The following is a 16756-nucleotide window of genomic DNA, read 5'->3' as shown; positions in this document are numbered from 1 at the left end:
ACCTCCTCAACTGTCACTGCATTGTCCCTGTCTCCTGGATTACAATCACAACAGATGCCAGCAATTCAGGCTGGGGCGCTCAAAGCCTATCTGAAGTAGCCCAAGACAGATGGAACTTCCCTTCTCACGGGATAGTCTCCAATATTCTAGAACTCCAGGCAGCGCTCCACACTTCAAGCTTTTCCCCACTTAACAGCCGGGGCCTCGGTCCTCCTAAAATTGCACAACACAATGGCTGCCTCATACATAAAGAGGAAGGGAGGGACTCGCAGTATCTCTCTGCTGAAGGAGGTAAAGCCAATCATGACCGGGGCTCAGGAAAATTTGTCTGACTTAACAGCTGTCTATCTTCTGAGAATCCAGAACCTTCAGGTGGACTTTCACTTGAGGGTAAGCCTGTACAACAACGAGTGGGCTCTCCACGCCGAAGCCTTCAGGTGGGTCATATCCCTGGGGATTGTTCCGGAAGTGGACTTATTCCCCTCCCCGTGCAACTTCAAACTGAAGAAGTACTATACGAGGTGTTGTTGTCCCCAGGCCTGTGCTGAGTGGATGCTCTGATGGACTAGTGGAGATTTCGCAAGGCATACGCCTTACCCCCGCTTCCTGTCATCTTCAGGTTCCTGCAAAGACTCAGGATAGAAGAAGCAGAAATTGTGGAAGTAGTTCCATATTGGCCGAACAGGGCATGGTTTCCCCTATTGATGCAGCTCAGTTTTCGGAACCCAGTTCCTCTGCCCTCCAGACCGGATCTCCTGTCTCAAGGGACTGCTTTACATCCTTGCCCGGCACATCTGCACCTGATGGCTTGGTCCTTGAGAGGGGAAGACTGGAGGCCCTAGGTTGTCCAAGCGGAGCTATTTCCACACTGTTGAGTGCTAGAAGACCTGGTACCAACAAGGTCTATGAAGGATCTGGTCTAAGTTTATGGAATATCTTTCCAATGTAGAGGGCTCCTTCAGTGATCCAAAAATACAAGATATCCTTGGTTTCCTTTGGGTTCAAGTATCAGAGATTTCTGCCTTTTCCTGGAACTTCCTGGGCTAAACACCCCCTTAATTGCCAGCTCTTCAAAGGGGCTGCTTGGCTTAGGTTTCTAAGAAAACCCAGATTCCCGAAGTGGGACCTCCCATTTTGTCCTAGACTTCCTTTCGGAAACTGAACTGAAGCACGAAGGGTGGCTCTCTATCAAAAACCTTTCCCTCAAGACTGCCTTCCTGGTGGTCATCAAGTCTGCAAAGAGGGTCTCTGAAATTAGCGCTCTGGTATGCGAAGAGCCATTTCTGACGTTCTTCTCTGACCGTGTGGTGCAGATTTCCATGCTGGGTTCAAACCCCAAGGTTTCTTCTGTTTTCCATGAAAACCAAGAGATCGTCCTGCCAACAGTTTGATCACACGAGAGCCCTAATGCTCATCCTCTAGACGTGGGAGAGGTCCTGAAGCTATATTTGGAAGCCACAGCTCCCTTCTGTCAGTCTGACGATCTGTTAATTTTTCTTCCATGGAAAGAACAAGGGTTTGCATGCCTTTTCCAGATTAATTGCGGCTTGGATTGTTCAGAACATTCAGTGGGCCTATAGAGCTAAGGATTTGGCTCCTCTGGAGGCTGTGACTGCTCATTCAAACAGAGGGATCTCTACATCATGGGCAGCGTCTCTGCATGTCGCCCCTGAAGTGATCTGCAGAGTGGCTTTGTGGTCTTCAATTAACACTTTTATGGTCCATTACTGTATTGAACCAGCCTCTTTGTCTTCTGTTAACTTTGGTTTGCAAATACTGTCTGTTGACAGTGCAAATTAATTATTATTTTTTTTTTTTTGACCAGCAGTTGCCCTCCTGGGTGTGTGTGGCTAGTTATTTCCAATGTATGCTGCCATGGAGTCTGTCAGGAAAACTGATCCTTTCCTGATGGACTCTATGGCAGCAGGAGTTCCCTCCCATCTGCTGGAGTAGGCTAGTCATGGAACGTGGCCCCTAGCACTGAAAAAAAATTATGGGAGTGGGGTCCTTTAGGGTAAGAGAGGAGGCGGGGCTAAACCATGCCTATGCTGCCATTGAGTCCATCAGGAAAGGAAAATTACGGTAAGTATTTGATAGGAAATTTTCAGTTTTCTTTAACTAGTGAAAAGTTAGCTAAACCAGTCACTTCATGGTCACATGTTGTACACACACACCTTTAAATTTATGCAGTGGTCTCCAAACTGTGGCCCAAGGGCTGGATTCCCTTGGGGCAGTATTTGATAAACTGACACCAACAAAGGAGCATAGTTTCTCCTAATGAAACCAACACAGGGGCCAATGACACCAATATTCCCATTGACACCTAGATGGAGCACATTTCCTCTCAATGACACCAACGATGGGGCACAATTTCTATCAATGATACCAATGATGGGGCACAGTTCCTCCCAATGACATCAACAACGGGGTACAAATTCCTTACACTGACACCAAAGATGGGGCATTGTTTACTCCAACTGATGTTGGGACATTTTCTACTCCTGATGGTCACAGTCTGGCCCCCCTAAATGCTGAAGGACAGTAAACTTGCTCTTTGTATAAAAGGTTTGGAGAACCCTGCTTTAGAGCATGTAAAAACCAACATATTAGTTTTATGTTTAAGTTGCCTAAAGAAGAGCAGTGCATACATACTTACAATTAATTACAATACAATTACAATGAAATAATTACAACAGCTTACAAAATTACTTAAATACAAGCTGTAAAAGAAATGTTAAATTCTGTATATAAATTTACTAAATTTTGTATGCTTTGCTTATGTTTTGTACACTGCACTTATGTTTTGTACACTACACTGCACACGGAACCAATTTGATTTGAATATGTATTCACATTCTTTTAGACTCTGATAAGAAACTAGCCTGCCTATGTTATGCCTATGTTTTGCCCCCGATAAAAGTACAATTGTAATAACAATGTGATACATATATAGGCATAGGTATAAAGAAACTACAAATGCACTAAATAAACAGAACAGTTATTTGGAAAGATGCTGAATAGTGTATCTTTTAGTGTATGTTCCCTACTGCGGTAATACATTTTTAATTTGGAACCCCTGATCAATATGAGGAAAGGAGTTACCTATCATAAAAAATTCCAAGACACATGCAAAATATTTGTTTAAAAGAAAAGGGATCAAAAAATACAGAATTATGTAATTACTCTTCTACTCAATTGACAAAGAGGGGTTGAGTTACTAAAACTGGAGAGGGAGAAATCTGGTGCAGCTGTGCATGGTAACCAATCAGCTTCTAACTTCAGATCGTTCAATGAGTCAGAGAGACGGGCTGATGAGGTCAAAACTTCTGACTTAGCTGACCAGATTTTGCACTCCACAGTTTTAGTACATCAACCCCAGAGAATAAAATATAGAACAAACACCCTTTAGCAGCTGGACCCTGACAGTCTGGAGAATTAATAAATTTCAGACACTACCAACATACTGTTAACAATCACTTGCCGACCAGCAGCCGTAGTTTTATAGCAGCAGATCCGCTCTGTTGCGCTAAACGACGTACATGTGCATTGCTTCATGTAGCAGTTAGGGTCGGCACACGACATCCACCAGAGGCTCGCGCATGCCTTGATTGGCTAGAGGGGGAGCCAATCAGCAGGACCGGCAGCCGTGATTGCTCCCCATGGAGACAGAACGGTGGTCTGCCGATGTAAACACGGCAGACCGCTGTTCTGTCAGTGATGAACACAGGTCTCTGTGTTAATCCTGTAAGCCCACCCCCCACAAAGTTAGAAAGCACCCCTAGTCACACATTTAACCCTTTAATCGCCCCTGGTGTTAACCCCTTACCTGCCAGTGTCATTAGTACAGTAGCAGTGCATATTTTTAGCACTGATTACTGTAGTAATGTCACTGGTCCCCCAATTACTAGTAAAAAAATAAATAAATAAAAATGACATAAATTACATAAATCTTTCACCTAGTCTGTAGACGCAATAACTTTTGCGCAAACCAATCAATATACACTTATTAGGATTTTTTTTTTTTACAAAAAATATGTAGCAGAATACATATTGGCCTAAAATGATAAAAAAAAATGATTTTTTTAAATTTTTTTATTGGGAATGTTTTATAGCAGAAAGTAAAACGTTTTTTTTTTTTCAGAATGGTCGCTCTTTTTTGATAGAGCAAAAAATAAAAATCGCAGAGGTGATTAAATACCACCACGAGAAAGCTCTATTTGTGGGAAAAAAAGGACATAAATTTTATTTGGGTACAGCTTTGCACGACCGCGCATTTGTCAGTTAAATTAACGCAGTGCTGTATCGCAAAAAATGGCCTGGTCATTAGGGGGTAAAACCTTCTGGTCCTTAACTGGTTAAAATTAGGTATGCCATAAAGAAGCCTTCTCCAATTACATGTGAGGGGCTGTTGGTGGCTTTCTATGCTAATTTCCACAGGCAGATTTGACCTAACTAAAAGCTTTACACCCACATAGGTGTAGAGTGTTATGTGATACAGGTGTGTAATTATAGTTAGACATTGTATTACGCACAATATCTTATCTATGTTTAGAGACCAAACACTGATAATGGAACTATTATAGTCCCATAACGACCCATTTTAATAACAACTCTTCTAGATCTCCAGCTTTCAGGGTATGTTTAAATCAAGTGTCTGAACAAGGACCTTCAGGGCAGCATCAGGTACTATTAAATAAAAGCTGCAATTTAAAAAGAGATGAAAATGACATTTAAAGTATATTAACATGTTACAATTTATATGAGAGTTTTGTGACTGGATTTTTATATACTTTAATAATGAACCCACAATACATTGAGTTAGGATGCTAGAGCATCACAATGACAATAATTGTAACTCACAGAATAAGTTAGACTGATCAAATAGTATAGTGTGATCGGCTGAAAGGTACTACTGTGTATATGAAAGATAAGTTCATCCATTAACTAAATTACAATAGGTAGCAGTGGGTATATTTTCATCAGATAAAAATGTAAATCTCTGCTGCTGCCAGCTCCCTAACCTCTTCTCCAAATGTTTAAGTCACCATATGGTGATAAAGTAGTGTTTAATGATTCTAATTCAGGTACTTGGGATGCACTGCACTAGAACTTCAATTTTGGTGTGTTTTGTGTATTTATTCCAGATCTATGCAGTACCGTAGTTTGAAACTTTGTATTTATACTTTGGTCCTATAATAAAGATCAGTCACTGATGCTCTCTCTCATTGTGCAAAGTGACTGGGGACTGTGCAATAATAATATTAACAGCAAGTAAATGTAGCAATGTTTCCAGGCCTATGGCCTGAGGTGGGTCTGCCATTGTTACCGGTTACCTCTCCAGCCCATGTGAGCTGCGGCCCTGGGTGTGAGAACTGACACCTTGACAACTCCGGCGGCATCTTTGTTTGGTTGTTTTATTGTAGTTTTAGGGAATGGGAGAAGGGAATGAGTGGGATACTCCTTTGGCTCAACTATATACAATTCCAGGACTTTATAGCAAAAATGCCCGTTAGTGCTATCTTGACGCCAGCTGACGCTAGACAACGCTTTCTGGCTCTTTGAACACACTGTATCTTTGAAAGCTGTGCTGTAACTCCGACTTAAGTCCAAAAGGGTTTCCTCCACTGCCCTATGAGAAGCCTCTCACAGAGCCAGTGGGGGGATTCCCCTTTCAGCAGACACACCTCGAAGCCATGACACTCTAACCAAAAAAGCAGTCATGGCCCTGCTGTTAGGTAGACAAGGCCCACTATGCATCTACCTAGCACCTACCTGTAGGGTGCTACATAAAGAAACGCAGACAGGGAAAAATATAGTTTTCCTTTACATTGGTGGTCAGTAAAGAAGGACCCCTTAGACTGGTCGTCAATGGGGGAAATTAGCCTTTACATTGGTGGTAGGTGGGAGACGGGCCCCAATGCACTGGTCAGTGGAAAGACTGGCCCTTACAGTATTGCTCAAGGGGAAGAATACCCTCTTGCAGATCTCTAAAAATATATTTGGTGTCAGTAGTTGTAAACCCTCACATACATCCAGTGAAGTGACTAGCCTCAGATGATACACAGAGATGAAACAAATCCTGCTACATAAGTTTTACTTGTATATCTGATGTCTTACGCTTTCCACACCCTTTCAGAAATGCAGATCATGTTAAAAATCTTTCTTCATTTGTCTCAGCACAGTGACGAGGGCAGGGAGAATAACCTGTTGGAGAACTTGTCAGAAGTGACTTATCCTGATAACAGAGGAATGAAGCACCAGAGAGAAACAACACTTAGAGCTTTGGGGAGAGATAAGTAAACACTGCAGATATATGTGCTTAGTTCAAATTTCATGAATGGGGTTTACAACCACTGTAAACAGCCCCTAGCAACCTTTAGAGGATCCCTAGAGTTCCACAAGACTCTGGCTGAAAAAGGCTGTTTTGGTATGGTTCTATGCCTTCCTGTGAGTTAGTTCTAAAGATTTACGAATATTTTCTGTGTGCTGTATTTCAAAATATTAATGTAATTTATTTTTCAGGTAACACTTAAGCTACACACATTTAACCAACTTCCAAAAACATTTCCTAAATCTTCAATGAACAGGAGCAAACCTGTATTTTAGTTTTAGCTAACTGCAGCTGTGCATTTTCATACTTCTGTATTGGCCTGACATGGTTATGACCATGGTTATGGTTATCACTTTTAGGTGATGATTTACACATTTGGTTTTTTTCTATATAATCATACCTTGTGGCCGTGTTGGGTCAATGGAGTTTGGCAGCAAAGGCTGAGAACCTGGAACCCCAACGGGGGGCTGTATAAAAAAAAAAAAAATAAATAAATAAAAGAATGTTACTTGTTTGAAGGATGAAAACTTAGGAACAATAACTAAAGCAAGAATAATAATTAAACCAAATACAGCATGTCCCAAAATTGGCTATTTCAAAATATGCATGTAATGAAAAAATGCATAAAAAGAAAATACTTTCAGTAAAAAACACTTGTCCCTAACTTTTCTGTAGATATAGCAGATCTGGAGATATACAGAATGGGAAGTTATAAGCAAATCTTAAAATCTGAGCCCCTCACCTCCTGAGCATCCGTTTTAGTTGGTGAAGTTACCCATCACATTAGTACATTTTCAGGAAAAATTGACATTTGCATATGAATTCAACTATATCTCTGGGTCTAATGTCTACAAAATATTTAGACAGGTGTTTTTTTTTATTTTTTTTTTTTACTGAAAGTAATCTACTCGTACGTATTGTTCTACTGATTGTATTTTTTTATTAATTTGTGTTTTATTTAACCACTTCTGGACCGAGCCCATTTCTGACACATGTTGTTTACAAGTTAAAATCAGTATTTTTTGCAAGAAAATTACTTAGAACCCCCAAACATTATTTATATTTTTTAGCAAAGACTCTGGAAAATAAAATGGCGGTCATTGCAATATTGTTTGTCATGCGGTGTTTGCGCAGCGGTCTTTCAAATTCAATTTTTGGGGAAAAAATAAATTTCACTACATTTTAAAAAAACTAAAAAGTTAAGTTAGCCCATTTTTTTTTGTAAAAAAGTAAATTGATACCTAACATGTTACGGTTTAAAATTGCGCACACCCGCGGAATGGCGACAAACTATGGTCAATAACAATCTCCATAGGCGATGCTTTAAAATTTTTTAACGGTTACCAGTTTAGAGTTACAGAGTAGCTCTTTTTTTTAAATTATTGCTCCCGCTCTGGTGATCACGGTGATACATCACATGTGTGGTTTGAACAGCAATTTAATTTGCGGGCGCGACTTCCGTATACGTTTTCTTTTGTGCGCGAGTTCACATCGACGGGGGCGCATTAATTTTTTTCCCCCTAATTATTTTATTTAGTTTTTACATTTTAGCACAGGTTTAAAAAAAAAAAAAATCTGATCACTTTTATTGCTGTCACAAGCAATGTAAACATCCCTTGTGACAGCAATAGGCAGTGACAGGTACTCTATATGGAGGGATCGAGGGTCTAAAAGACCCTAGACCCCTCCAATGCACTTCAATGTATTCAATATGCTGAAAACTGCATTTTTTTTATACAGTCACTTTTTAAATTCGGCGCCTTTAGCCGCCGAGTAACCCGGACGTGACGTCATGGACGCTGCTTCCGGGTTACATCATTAGAGACCCAATCAAAGCCAAATCCGGCTTCATTCGGGACTCCAGAGGTGGAGGTGTCGGCTGGTTGCTTTGGTCACCCGGTGGGACGGGAGACCCGGGCAGAGCTACGGAAGGAGGTGGGCGTCCTGGGGTAACGACAGAGCAGCTCCCAAGCCGCATCGGCCATTACCACCTGAAAGCCGACCGCCGGCTCTAAAAAGTGGTACTGGGATGATGCCTCTAGCTGCAGGCATCACCCCGGTACAACCACTTCTTGCAGCTGACGTAGAGCTACATCAATTTGCGGGAAGTGGTTAATTACAATGACATATTTGAGTGTGAGATTTAAAAAAACGATTTAAGTTTGAAAATTCTACAGTATATGATAAATTTGTCAGTTTATTTTAAGGCAAACAGACCTGATTTGGCATTCTGAGGGAAGGTCGAGGGCCACCAGGATACCGAGGGGACATGAAGGGCTGAGAACACAAAAAAGAAAATAATAATAAGGTAATTGCTATAAATTATCCAGCAGAACATGATTGATTATCCACATTATGATATAATATAGTTTTATGAGGAGAGACTGTCTGAAGAGATCATTAGACTGGCTAATAAACACTCATGGGATGCGCTTTTGTTATTTAGGGTAGATCCACAGAGAGTAGTTAAAGGAATGTGTAGCACTTACTTTTTATGTACAAAAGAAACACTCTGACAAATTATGTGAGAAGGTAAAAGCAATCTTTTAGCCCTTGGCTGCATTGGAGTCTCCTTTTTTCTTGCCTTATAATGCAATGACAGTGAAATTATGCATGCTATGGGCAAAAAAAAAAAATACTTTTACCTTTACAAGTGTAAAGGTACCATATCCAATGGCTAGACAGATGCAAAAATGCAAATGTAAAGAATCTCATACTGTTGCTTGGGGGTTTATTTACTAAATCTAGAGAGGGCAAAATTAGTCACAATTCTGCAGAGAAACCAAACCTGTGACTAATTTTGCCCTCTCTAGATTTAGTAAACAAACCCCTTGGTGACCGTGGGGGGCAGATCTCAAGACTTCACTCTCTATTATAGAACAGCTTTACTTGTTCGAGTCCTGGACTGATTCCATAATGACAGTAGGTCACAAATTAATTCTTAACCTCTCTCTCTGCCAATTAAAGCCCCTATTTGGTCTGAAATCTAAACTTGGGTGTGACCGCTCTAGGTGAGGCAGTATCAGGTGCTGGTCGGATCCGTCATCCGGTAACTAGATTTGTAGAGGAAAAAGTGACCGCACCTTGAAATAAAAAAGGGAGTGATTTATTCTACATCAAACAAACATCAAAAAATCAAACTGTGAGACATGGGACAAAAAGGTAGACGCGTTTCACGACTGAGAATTTTGCCTACTCATTACCAAGTCAATGGTAATGAGTAAATAACCTTAAATTTCCCTATGACCTTCATGCCCCTAGATCTGCAAAATGGGACAGAGCTTTCTGGCCGAAACATATTCTTACCAAAAATATATTCCAGGGCTGTATCAATTCTTTCTGACCTACAATGTACACTCCCCTACCAGCTTGACTGAGAAAGATGTTTTCTCTGCAGAGGATTGGCCTAAATCACTCTCACCCACACCCTCTCCATTTCATGTGAAGTGCAAGAATGCAGTTACATAATCCCCACCAGGTGGTAATATTGCCCCACAAAGATCAATAGGATTCTCCTTTCCACTTTAGACACTTGTTGGTGCTGCTTTAAGGAACAGGGCACCTATATTCACACATGAGGGGATGCCCCTCAATCACTCATTTATTTTGAAAAAAATCCTCACAATTTAAAAAAAGAATTACCACCTCACCAACATAATTAATACCCTGCAGCTAGCATTCTGTTATTTCAGGCTTAAGATTGTGAAATCAGCCTTGAAATCCTTACCGCAGTTGGACAGGTTATTCCAAAACAATGGAAGTGTCAATATGTCTTTACAATGGCAGAATAGGTTGGAGCTTTCAAGCCATATGGGCCCTTTGGCTTATCTTTAAAGATTCCTCCAAATTTCAACTCATTTGTAAATTAAATTTATATACATAAGGTAAATTCAAATGAAGTCCCTACTGCCCTCTACCCCCTATGTTTTTCTACCCCCCCCCCTATTTTTTTTTTCTTTTTACTTTTCCACTTTAATGTACCACACCCAATATATTGTGCTGATTCTCTGTTTGTAGTAATTACATATTTCCTAATAAAATCTGATTCAAAAGAAAAAAAAGGCTGTAAGCTACAGTTTGACCACTTTTAGCTATACTGCTAAATTGTAGGGACCTTGATTTGATTTCTGCAATGGACAGAAAGCAAGCCACTAGTGCCTATAAGAACTCTGATATTTCTATTTCCCAGACTCCTCTAGGGAGTTGCAGAAACAAAGAGCTACAGTCACTTATGCCAAATGCAAATTACATGAAAAAGTCTTTATTTTCTCCATGTTCTACCCAGCACGACTGCGAGTACACTTTGTCACCACCCCTGAACATGTCATGGACCGCCTCCACACTAAGCAGGGGAGTTTCTTTACTGGTTCATAAATCTGTTCAATGAAAATGTATTAAAACTAAAAAAGACGATATAGGTGTAGTTTTATATATTCCATACCCTTTGTTATTGGACTATACAACCTGCCTGCAGCTTCACTGAATATCATTAATGCTGCTCTATGCTTTTGGAAAAATCCCTAAGCTTGTCTACTTTGTATGGGGACTTTATTATTTTATTGAATCCAGACCTTCATAGACAAAGAAGTTTCAACTCTCGTCCTGTGATTTGCCCTGCCAACCTCCATCAAGTAGTTTCTGAACTTGAGTTTGGTATACCTTAGGCGATGCTTATCTACACATACAGGTGCATCTCATAAAATTAGAATATCATCAAAAAGTTAATTTATTTCAGTAATTCAATTTAAAAAGTGAAACTCATATAATTTATATAGATGTGTTACACAAAGAGTGATATATTTCAAGAATTTATTTATTTTAACCTTGATGATTGAAAACCCAAAATTTAGTATCTCAGAAAATTAGAATATTACATACGACCAATAGAAAAAAGCATTTTTAATACAAAAATGTTGGCTTACTGAAAAGTCCATGTACAGTATAGTATGTACTCAATACTTGGTCGGGGCTCCTTGTGCATGAATTACTGCATCAATGCGGCGTCGCATGGAGGCGATCAGCCTGTGGCACGGCTGAGGTGTTATGGAAGCCCAGTTTGCTTTGATAGCTGCCTTCAACTCGTCTGCATTCTTTGGTCTGGTGTCTCTCATCTTCCTCTTGACAATACTCCACAGATTCTCTATGGGGTTTAGGTCAGGCAAGTTTGCTGGCCAATCAAGCACAGTGATACCATGAAGATTAAACCAGGTATTGGTACTTTTGACAGTGTGGGCAGGTGCCAAATCAGCATCTCCAATAAGCTGGTCAGCAGAGGGAAGCATGAAGTGCTCTAGGATTTCCTGGTAGAGGGCTGTGCTGATTTTGGACTTGATAAAACACAGTGGGCCAGCTCCAGATGGCATGGCATCCCCAAATCATCACAGACTGTGGAAAATTTTGCGTTTCATTTGGAAATCAAGGTCCCGGAGTCTGGAGGAAGAATGGAGAGGGACAGAATCCAAGTTGCACGAGGTCCACTAAAAGGTTTCCACAGTCAGTGATGATTTTGAGAGCCATGTCATCTGCTGGTGTTGGTCCACTGTGTTTAATCAAGTCTAAAGTCAGCGTAGTCCTCTACCAGGAAATTCTTGAGCACTTCATGCTTCCCTCTGCTGACCAACTTTACTGAGATGCTGATTTAATTTTCCAGCAGGACTTGGCACCTGTCCACACTGCCAAAAGTACCAATACCTGGTTTAATGATCACGGTATCACTGTGCTTGATTGGTCAGCAAACTCACCTGACCTAAACCCAATAGAGAATCTGTGGGGTATTGTCAAGAGAAAAATGAGAGACATGAGACCAAAGGGTAGAGGAACTTGACTGGCCTGCTAAGAGTCCTAACCTCAGCCCAATAGAACACCTTTGGGATGAATTAGAGTGGACACTACGAGCCAGGCCTTCTCATTCAACATCAGTGCCTGACCTCACAAATGCGCTTCTGGAAGAATGGTCATACGTTCCCATAGACACACTCCTAAACCTTTTGGACAGCCTTCCCAGAAGAGTTGAAGCTGTTGTAGCTGCAAAAGGGTGGGCCAACTCAACATTGACCCCATCGGACTAAGATGCCAATAAAGTTATGTGCATGTAAAGGCAGGCGTCCCAATACTTTTGACAATAAAGTGTATGTTTGGACTGAAGTCACATGCTTAGTCTCCTTTTGGGATCTTCCAGGCATCCTGTGCTGGGATTATCCTATATTGGAACAGCCTTGTACAATTCATGACACTACATTTTGGCTATACTATGGCATTATATCCCTCTCAAATATCTATCAGGATGGAACAGAGTACACTTTTACACAATTACAAGAGAAATATAAGCTCCATATATATAGTCCACAGGTTTTCTAAAACTTTGCCATGGTCTCTAGAGACATAATTTAGAGACCACGAAAAGCAGATTGTAAAGTGTCATCATAGAGTGGCACTATGGACACACCATAATACTCAGTGCCTCGTCCTAAATCATAGAAATCAAAAAAGAAGAAACAAAGATAGACTTTGATTTTAGGGTGGACTCCTTTGCGTATTTTGGTTGGCCCCTCAAGTCTAAGTAATTATTGACAGATATTTATGTGTAAGTGTATGTGTAACCTCCATAGGAAAGATATTGTAGTATGTTGGTTGGAAATCATTACAGTATATGCAATTGTTCATAATTTTCTGACATGCTTACCTTCTTTATTTATATATAAAATTTATTGCTGGCCCACGTTGACTATCTCCTGAGGAAGCGCTATTGGGCAAAACATGTAGAGCCTAGACAAGTGTCAACCGCTGGATCCACAGTTTTGATGTTGTGTCATCTATATACAATCATAGTTGACATCTTCCCTGTTGGTGGGGTCACTCATTTTAGTACAATTAATTTTTATTCTCAACATCAGGATTGTTAGTGATATCCAGGGCCGTAAACACATTGGGAAGGGCATTATCTGTTAACTATATACTATTTTTTATACAAATCTCACTTATGTATGTATAAGGCTTTTTAACTATTATTGTAATAAAAATATATATTTTTTATATAATTAACTGGTCTGCTTGGTGAGAGACCATGAAAAGCCCACCTCTAACTACCCACTAAGAGGGGGTTAATTTTCACTCTTTCCCATTTGTTACACACTAGCTCTTTAACTTCAGTCAGATCCCTAATGTTACAATTAAAGTGTATGAAAAGACCTTGCCCTATGCTGTTGTGTTCCCAGGGCTTTTTTTCAGCTGGAACTTGGTGGAACTCAGTTCCACCGCCTTTGACTCGGGCCTTCTGCTCCCTGCTCACCACTATCAATCAAACACAGACGTCTGGCTTCCTGTGTTTTCCAAGTGCAGTATGGGGACAAAGGAGATGCCGATGCCTGGTGTGCAGTGCGAATGCTGACATCCCCACTAGATGATCTCCCTGCAAGTGAGAGAGGCGAAGCCATCTACAGTGTGAGGGGAGGTACTAGAGAAGAAGAGCAGTAAAAGTGAGATGTGGATGGGGGGGATGCAGAACTAAGCAGCTGTGGAAGAAGGCTGAACACTCCTGAACTCTGCACTGTATATGTAGCACAACCAAAGTGCTGCGTGCTAGTAAACTTTCAATACATTAGCATGGGCTGTGCTCAGTGTACCATATTGTAAATCACATATGTATATACAAAGTGCTAAGTGCTGTTGTTACCAATAACCACGTGTGTGATTGCGTGCTGTAACAAAGTATGGCGCCAGTGGATGCCCCACCGATTGCACCGTTGCTTACCACACTCTTAGAAAGGTGGTTCAGCACTCCTTGGTCACTAGAACAAAAAATAAGCCTCCATTGCGTAGTATATGTTTGTTAGGGTGAAACAACGTAGCATCCACTCACATTTAGGGAGTTCACTGTCAGCTTGAGGTGTTCGCCGGGTCGCTTCCGCGTTCCACCAGCTCAAACCACCGTTTCCGGAAGTGACGTACTGACGTACACAAACCACGCCCTACGCGTTTCGTCATACAACGTCATCTGGAGCGTGCCATCTATCGCTACTCCCGTTAAAAACACTTTAAAAACCATATAATATGTTATATATCATTGTGCATTCTATTCATATAGTGCGATTTTTGTGCGGACCAGTGATGTGTCTGAATTGATCGGGGTAAGCCGATATTCAGTGCTGCCGATAAAATTATAAATTATGTGAATAAATAAATAATTGAAGTGACAAGGTGATGAAGTGATGATGTTGACTTCTTAAAATTTAATAGTGGGCCCAAGTGTCTCTGCGATTAGTGCTAGAAAAGTGCCCATACATGTAACAATAATATCGGTGAGATAAAAATCGTACAGAAATATTATACTAAAAAAAACTAAAAAATATATAAAAATATATAAAAAATATATAAAAACTTTGGACGAGGAGAACCTCTGAACAAGTCCATCCATAGATATAAGTCCATGATTCTTATGGCTTAATCGTTCTGGGTTGAATTTTTAACAGGATTCAACACCCAACACAAGGCCCTGGAGAAAATTATAAGGAAACACTGGCCTATCCTGAAAGCAGATACTACATTGAGGGATATCCTCCCCACAAAACCCACTTTCATCTACAGGAAAGCACCGAATCTGAGAAATCGGCTGGTGCACAATGTTATTGAGCCTCCAAAGAAAATACATCTTCCAACCAGTCTGAAGGGTTTTTTTAGATGTGGGAAGTGCCTACCGTGTAGAACATCAAAAGAAAAGAAAAGAAAGATAACATCTTTTACGGCACAAAGCACAGGAAAAGTCTATGAGATCAAAGATACCATAACGTGCACAAGCACGCATGTAACCTACATGGTGGAATGCCCATGTAGGTTACAATATGTAGGCCGCACCACCAGACCCCTTTTTGTCCGCATAAGGGAACATGTAAAAAATATCCGGAAGGGGTTCGACAAACACAGTCTGCCACGACATTTTAAGACACACCACTCTCAGGACCCCACGGGAATGGTTTTCTATGCCATAGACAAAATAAAGAAAAACTGGAGAGGAAGTAATAAGAGAATAGATGTGTCTAAGAACGAAACGAAGTGGATTTATCTGATGCAGACCCTTCAACCTAAAGGCCTGAATATCAATATAGATTTGAACTGTTTCATCACCGATTTTTAAAGGAAACCTCTCCGAGCCTTTTAAAGAGCCTTTTAAAAGATCCCTTTGACCTTTTTAAAGATCCCTTTTATCTTTCTAGATCCTCCTTTATGATCCCAGTTTTAAAACATTTTAGAAATGTTTAAAACACATTTTTAATTTTTAATTTCTAATTTTTTAATTTTTTTAGATGCATTTAAACGCATCTACTTCCATCATCCTCCAAGAATCTACATGAAGCAAAGGTTTTTCGCTATTACTCCTCGTTCAAACATCTAAAATATATATATAATTTTTGCCTTGCACTCCTCATTGAAATTCCTCATCTCAAAGTTTTTAAAGAAAAATCCTCATAGGAAGACCCAACTCTAAGTGTCCAACTACCTTTTGTTCCCTTTATCTATTATGTCATCCTCTTTCATCTCATTTGGTATTATTTTTCAGCTTCTTAACCTTTTTTTCGTCTGGAATTTTATCTGGTTACCCATATAATATGGGATTCAACTCAGAACTATTAAGCCATAAGAATCATGGACTTATATCTATGGATGGACTTGTTCAGAGGTTCTCCTCGTCCAAATTTTTTATATATTTTTTATATATTTTTTAGTTTTTTTAGTATAATATTTCTGTACGATTTTTATCTCACCGATATTATTGTTACATGTATGGGCACTTTTCTAGCACTAATCGCAGAGACACTTGGGCCCACTATTAAATTTTAAGAAGTCAACATCATCACTTCATCACCTTGTCACTTCAATTACTTATTCACATAATTTATAATTTTATCGGCAGCACTGAATATCGGCTTACCCCGATCAATTCAGACACATCACTGGTCCGCACAAAAATCGCACTATATGAATAGAATGCACAATGATATATAACATATTATATGGTTTTTAACATGTTGAGTCGTATTTCATGTTTTAATAAAATGTATGTTTATGTATACGGCACACACAACAAATAGGGAGTTCACATGATGAGTAAAGGCTGCGGGATGGGTGCACCAAGATGGCCGCCATGTCCGGCCTCAAAATAGGTACACTAAGATGGCGCCGACCCAGCCTATAAAAAGACCGGGACTAGCGATAGATGGCACGCTCCAGATGACGTCGTATGACGAAACGTGTAGGGCGTGGTTTGTGTACGTCAGTACGTCACTTCCGGGAACGGTGGTTTGAGCTGGTGGAACGCGGAAGCGACCCGGCGAACACCTCAAGCTGACAGTGAACTCCCTAAATGTGAGTGGATGCTACGTTGTTTCACCCTAACAAACATATACTACGCAATGGAGGCTTATTTTTTGT

The 16756-nt window shown here is 40.3% G+C and overlaps 1 protein-coding gene across 1 annotated transcript in view; it reads right to left on the bottom strand.

Moving 5' to 3' along the window:
- The window catches only part of SSBP4 (single stranded DNA binding protein 4), a 682195-nt gene that overhangs the window by 45868 nt on the left and 619571 nt on the right, over nt 1–16756 (bottom strand). The window contains exons 7-8 of the mRNA XM_082263962.1: nt 8549–8608; nt 6732–6798 (exon numbers count right to left, since the gene is read on the bottom strand). Of these exons, the coding sequence (XP_082120088.1) occupies nt 6732–6798; nt 8549–8608 (127 nt within the window). The remainder of the gene's footprint in view (nt 1–6731; nt 6799–8548; nt 8609–16756) is intronic.

The sequence above is a fragment of the Pelophylax lessonae genome (assembly GCF_965119305.1).
Source record: "Pelophylax lessonae genome assembly, chromosome: 1".
Lineage (NCBI taxonomy): Eukaryota > Metazoa > Chordata > Amphibia > Anura > Ranidae > Pelophylax > Pelophylax lessonae.
This window is presented reverse-complemented; position numbering and strand designations above follow the sequence as displayed.